Raw genomic sequence first — 6779 nt, forward strand, 5'->3', positions numbered from 1 at the left:
CTCTTTCTCTATTTGTAGCCTTCTGAGATAAATTTCAATGGTAACCTTTTTTTTTTATTGAAAAAATAATTTTATTAATCACACAATTCGAAAACAATACAGTCAGGGTTCAAACATACAGGGAAAAACTCACAGGCCCGAAGCTTTATTAGAGTTCATATAACATTTTACAAAGAGAGCTTGGGGGCCGGGGGGAAGGGGGTCCTTCTCAGGCGTCCTCTTCCGGAAAGTTCATGAAGTGATAGTCTCTGAGCAGACTGAGGGCCAGTCTGAGGCAGTCCTCGATGGACATCCTCCCCCTCCGGAGGATAAGGTGCTTCCTGGCGCACCAGATAGCGTCCTTAGCACAGTTTAAAATCCTCCAAGCTCCTTTGACTTCTTCTTCTGTGAATTCACCGTGGAACAGACCATACAGCATAGCGCAGTATGTGATGGACGTTCTCAAGACAGTTTGGCTCAGTTCCTGTTCCAGTTTTATCAACACGGCTTGGGCGTAGGGACACTGCCAGAAGACATGTAAAGCTGTCTCCTCTTCGATGACGCAGAAGGGGCAGTGTCTGTACCTACATAAGTTCCTGGCGTGCATGAAAGTCCTCAGGGGTAGTCCTCCTTGAACCGCCATCCAGGCCAAGTCCCCTGTGCCTGTTGGTAAGTCTTTTGGATCCGATGTTGGTCCAGATTTCTTTACAGGTGACTGCGTTCCTACCCGGAACAGATTCCATAGAGTCCTTTCCACGGATTTGCTTGTAGATCGTCTTCGGCTTCCACAGGTCAGGCCTGACGCCTTGCAGCTCGTGCAGCCTATTATTGTTAGCCTGTGCAACCTTTTTGCACAGGCTAACAATATAAATTACAATTTGCTTCTATGAAAATCCAGTCATTCAAATCCATGCCCTGGAGTAGAAAGGAAAAGAACAGCTTAGGGAGAGTGCTCGAAATGCCAGACACGGCCAATGCAGGGCTAAATCTTATGAATGGACTGCCGCTGGAACTCCCTCTTCATCGAAATAGCGTTGCTGCTAAAATTCTTGGCATTACTTGCGTCTATAAAACAGTCCAATGCGGGGCCACACATAGGCACAGATCCTGCTGGTCTATAGACGCGAGTGATGCCCAGAATTGACGTAGCGGCACAGTGGCGGGCCAGCTGCATATTTAGGATTCTTTGGGGGCCAAAAAAAAAAGGATGTTGGGGGCCGTTGGGCCAGAGTTTGACACCCCTGGGTTAGGTAAACACTGCCTTTTTTACAGTTCACAAAATGTTTGTGTATATGATGATTTTAAACTCTCTCCTTTAGCATATGGTTGTTGTTAGGCCTGTGGGTGATCAGCAAGGGAGCAAATTGCCCATGACCATAAAAAGATTAGTTTGTGGAAGGGTTTGGCATGATATAACACAGTGACCTAGTCACAGTTAATTATCATTATCTATCATTTCTGTACCGCCATGCTAATAGGCACATAGGATTTGACTGTGTCTTATATGTAGTCCTTCCAAAATATCCCCAAAATGTCATTATGTTAGAATAACTTATTTTAGTATCTACCTCCCTTTTCAGTCCTCCTTGCCAGAACACAGGTACTTACTTAAGGATCAGTTTCCTATCACATGGGTACCATGTAACTAGCTAGAGGAATCCACCATACTTTGAATCTGTAAAATGTAACAACTTAAATCTGATTTGTATAAGTAACACTTTTCTAGAATAGAATAGAATAATACCAACCTTTTTCTGTTGCCCAGAAAGAGGCACCGTTTATGATTTGTTGGTTACAAATTAAATGTGACATTTAGGCAAGCCTAGTAAATGTAAGGAGAAAGATAATGATTGGGAATGACCTACATGTCATGAATATGAAACTGTTTTCTGTCCCACAACAGGGACACGCAGGCCCCCCAGGACCCATTGGGACTCCCGGAGTAAAAGGCGAAAAGGTATGCCAGCGCCTAAATGTTGATTTCAGCATGTGAAGGTATAAAAATAAATAAAATTATATATATATAATCTCCAACAGCTGGGAGAGCAGACCATCTAGTAGGGATGGGGAGGGAAATGCAAGTAGGAAAAGACAGTTGATTGTCATAAGAGATTCTTAAGTTATCAGGAGGACTGATAGAATATTTTGTTGCCCGGACCCCTTAAACCAAATGGTTTGCTGTCTACCTGGTGCCAGGGTTCAACATGTAGTGGACCGAGAGGACAAATTACTGGAAGGGGCTGGACAGAACCCAGCTGTCTTGGTCCATGTTGGAACCAATGACAAGATAGATGGGAGATGGAGGATACTTAAAAATCTGTTTAAAGAATTAAGTTTCAAATAGAAGGAAAGGACCTCAAAGGGTATGTTCTCTGGAATATTGTCTGTGCCATGGGCAACACAGAAAAGGCAGAGAGAGCTTAGACAGCTAAACTCATGGCCCCTAAGTCCTGGTGCAAAGGGGAAGGGTTTGGGTTCTTAGAGCACTGGGCTGACTTTTCATTAGGGTACAACCTGTATGCCAGAGATGGTTTGCACTTAAATGAAAGGGGGTCTGCTGTGCTAGGGGAAAGATTTAGGGGAATGGTGGAGGGATATTTAAACTATGGCAGAGGGGGTGGGACAGTAAATAAGGTGACAGAAAGGTTAGTCAGGAGTCAGCTATTAGTGGAGGGTTGATTTTGGAGAGTTGGGGCAAGGGTTATGGATAAATGTATGGAGCTTCCCGTGTTACAAACAAACACTGGATTGTGCAGTACTGAAGTTGTACTGAAAAATAAAAGGACTTGGCAAACAGTGCTAGTAAATGCAGCAATGGTTTAAAGAGCCTGTTCACCAATGCTAGAAGTCTGGCAAACAAGGTAGGGGAGTTGGAAGCCTTAATGAGTGAAGATAATTATGACTTAGTTGGCATTGCTAAATCCTTGCTCTGTTTTTCACATGACTGGGCTGCCAATATTCCTGGTATACTCTCTTTCGTAACGACAGAGTCAAATGAAAGGATGGTGGTGTCTGTCTGTCTGTATGTGAGAAGTGATCTGAAAGTGAATGTGAAAGAAGAAATTGCGGATGGAACAAGCGATGAGGTTGAGGCATTATGGGTGGAGTTGGATAACACACAATTAATTATTGGAGTCTGCTATAGTCCCCCAGTCTTAAGGACGAAATAAAGAATCAACTACTAGTGCAGATAGAAAAAGCAGCACAAAGTGGAAGTGTTTTATTCATGGGAGGTTTCAACTACCCTGACATTGACTGGAGTATTGGCACTACAGAAACAGCAAAAAGGAGGAAATTTGTGAATTTATTATAAGATATTTATGTGCATGTAAAAGAGAATCTGGGTAGCAGTGACCATAATATGATTTCATTTAATGTAGGTTGTAAACAGGAGGCAAAAACAGGAAAAATAAAAACATTTAATTTTAGGAGAGCAAATTTTCCATTATTAAGGGCATCCTATTGTGACTTGGGCAGGGAGACAATATTTTCCTCAGAGAACACAGAACAGAAATGGGAATGTTTTAAGTCTGTTCTACAAAAGCACACTAAAAATATGTTCCAATGGGTAATAAGTTTAGGAGGCTAAAATTAAAAATGTGGCACCCAGTTGATGTTAAAAAAGCCATAAGGAACAAGAAAAGGCCATTCCAAAAATTTAAAAATGAAGGATCACCTTTATCGTTTGAAACCTATAAAGAATATAACAAAAGATTTAAAAAGGAGATAAAATGTGCAAAACTTCAAAACGAAAGACAGATTGCAAAGGATAATAAGGCAAACCCAAATTTTAAAAATAAATATTCTATTAGCAAAAAGATCAGATCTGAGCATGTAGGCCCTTTAAAGGATGTCTCTGGGTTGGTAACTGGGGATAAAGAAAATGCAGATTTACCTAACACTTTTAGCTCTGTGTACACAAAGGAAAATGGCAGAGCTCAAGTCCAAATTCATATTAGCAATGTCACTGCCTTAAATGAGTCACAATGGCTTAAAACTGATATGATTAGGTTGCACAAAATTAGGGTTGACAAAGCACCAGGACCCGATGGATCACATCCACGTGTACTCAAAGAGCTAAGCTTATTTCAAAGCCATTATTTCAAATTTTTAGAGATTCTTTGGTCACTGGCATGGAACCAATGGATTGGCGTAAGGCCAATGTGGTTCCTATCTTCAAAAATTGAGCAAAATCATTACCAACTACAGGCAACTACAGTCCTATTAATTTAACGTCCAGAGTTGGAAAGAGAGTTTGATAAAGAACCACATAGAGGAGTATAATATTATAAATGATAGTCAACATGGCTTCAAGAAAAACCAAAGTTGTCAAACATATGTAATCTCTTTTTTTGAGAAAGTAAGTTAACAGGTAGACAGTGGAATAGCAGTTGATATATTGTACTTGGACTTTGCTAAAGCATTTGATAAAGTACCCCACAGACAGTTATTATACACTTTGGGGTAATTATGTTTAGAAAAGTAAATCAGTAAAGGGATAGAGAACTGGCTTAAAGACTGCATCAAGAGAGTTGTAATTAATGATTCTCTAAATGGTCTAAGGTTATTAGTGGTGTACCCCAAGGCTCAGTGTTGGGACCTGCCTTGTTTAACATCTTCATAAATGATAAAGAGTTTGGGATCAAAAGTACCATTTCTGTGTTTGCAGATGACACCAAGCTATGTAATGGAATTAAGTCCATACAGGATATCCATAATCTACAAGCAGACCTGGATGTACTGTTTGATTGGACAGCCAAGTGGCAAATTATAATTATTATAGATAAATGTAAAGGTATACACTTGGGGGCTAACAACATGCTTGCTTCATACTGTCCAGGGGGAATGTATTTGAGGGAGTCAGAAATGGAAAAGGATCTGGGGCTTCTGGTAGATCATAGACCTAATACCAACATGCAATGCCAAGCTGCAGTATCTAAAGCTAGTAAAGTACTTTCTTGTATTAAAAGAGAAAAAGCATGCAGAGATAGAGACATAATCCTGCCCCTGTACAAAGCATTGGTCAGACCACATCTGGAATATGCAGTCCAGTTTTGGGCACCAGTTCACGAAAAGGGCATTGTGGAATTGGAGAGAGTGCAGAGAAGGGCAACTGAATTGATAAAAGGAATGGAGGAGCTATTAGGAGAGATTAGCTGAACTGAATCTATTCTCCCTTGAGAAGAGACAAATAAGGGGGGATATGATCACCCTGTATAAATATATAAACGGTCCATATAGAAAACTCCCTTCCCAATTATTCACTTTGAGATTATTACAAAGAACAAGAGGGCACTCTTTGTGTATGGAGGAAAAGAAGTTTAAGCACCAGATAAGAAAGGGATTCTTCACTGTAAGGTCCGTGCAAATGTGGAATCGGCTCCCTCAGGTAGTAGTTTCAGCAACTACTATAGATTGCTTTAGGAAAAAGCTGGATGCTTTTCTAGAAGCACAAAAAATAACTGGGTATTAAGGCTTTAAAGTAAAGATAACAGAAACTGTTGATCCAGGGATCATCCGATTGCCTCATGGAATCAGGAAGCAAATTATACCAGGGTCTTTTTTTTGCCTTCCCCTGGACCAATTATGTCTTATAGGGTTTTGTATCTGGGATATGTTTATTTACCTAGTGGTTGAACTTGATGGACTTATGTCTTTTTTCAACCTAACCTACTATGTACCCTTTGATCTCATCAAAGCCAAAAGGATAGTTATTTATTTATTATTTTGTATTTCCTGTTTCCATAAGAACATTCACATCTCTGCAGGTTGATGCAGTGTAGTTTGTTTCCATGAATATTTGTACATTTTTGCACTTTCATGCAGTGCAGTTTGTTTGGGGCTACTTTTTGGGTGAGGAAGGTCCAGGGCTCTTGCGCAGCACCACAATTTGCACCTCTCTATGTTCACCCCTTCAACTTAATAAAACCCTGCAGATTAATAATTCTTTAGTAAATCAACCCTATTTGTCCTATTGGCTGGCTGCTTCCATTTATGTTGGCCTCTTTTTTTCTAACTTGGCGTAGAAGAATGCCAAATAAACAGTTAAAAATGCACTGCGTGCAACCCAGACACTTTACCTTCATGAGATTTGATACGGGGCTCAGAATATTTCATAGGGACCAACAATCGCTTTTCCTATGCAAAGTCTGAACCAATCTTAATAACTTTATAATAAACAGACAGATTCCAGATCTTCCAAACAGTGATATAAATATTACATCCTTTCTGTTTGTGAGCTTTGTAGAAAATAAGGCTGACCCATGTATTATGTCTATGGGGGTATGCAGAAAAAGTACATGTCAGCAGACTTTCTGTGAACTTTGAGAGAATCAACAGGCCTAGTGTGCATTAGCCACTCACCACTATTATTCATATAATGTGCTGGTATAATAATGTCAGGAAAAGTAATGTCTCCTCCAGGTATCTAGCTGTCTCATTTTATTGTTGTGTAACCTATTTGTGGGTCTGGTCACTTGGGGATTGCCTAGCCAGGTAATGGTTAGGTACACGTTCTTTTCATAAGTTTCCGAATAAACTGTTTAATGATCATATGTGGAGGAACATTTTTGAATAATAATAGCATAATAAAAAACAGCATGACCTACACCAGGGTTTCCCAACCTACGGCCCCCTAAAATTTTATCACTACAGCGCCATCACAAGATATGAAAAACTATACCTGCCATACCATGATACCTTATCACAAATAGCTGGCCACTTGCCTTCTGTGAACCCCAATATCTATTTAACAGTAGAGAAAGGGAAATTTAGGATAATTGGGGTGGCTCTTGTGGCTA

The 6779-nt window shown here is 40.2% G+C and overlaps 1 protein-coding gene and 1 long non-coding RNA gene across 3 annotated transcripts in view; one reads left to right on the top strand and one right to left on the bottom strand.

The window, feature by feature from the left end:
* Window positions 1-6779, bottom strand: part of LOC140343731 (uncharacterized) — a 554400-nt gene that overhangs the window by 390713 nt on the left and 156908 nt on the right. The window lies entirely within an intron of this gene.
* Window positions 1-6779, top strand: part of COL27A1 (collagen type XXVII alpha 1 chain) — a 273626-nt gene that overhangs the window by 204288 nt on the left and 62559 nt on the right. For both annotated transcript variants that reach the window (XM_072430586.1, XM_072430585.1), the window contains one exon: window positions 1883-1936. In XM_072430586.1, coding sequence (XP_072286687.1) covers window positions 1883-1936 — 54 coding nt within the window. The remainder of the gene's footprint in view (window positions 1-1882; window positions 1937-6779) is intronic.

Source organism: Pyxicephalus adspersus, chromosome Z, assembly GCF_032062135.1.
Source record: "Pyxicephalus adspersus chromosome Z, UCB_Pads_2.0, whole genome shotgun sequence".
Lineage (NCBI taxonomy): Eukaryota > Metazoa > Chordata > Amphibia > Anura > Pyxicephalidae > Pyxicephalus > Pyxicephalus adspersus.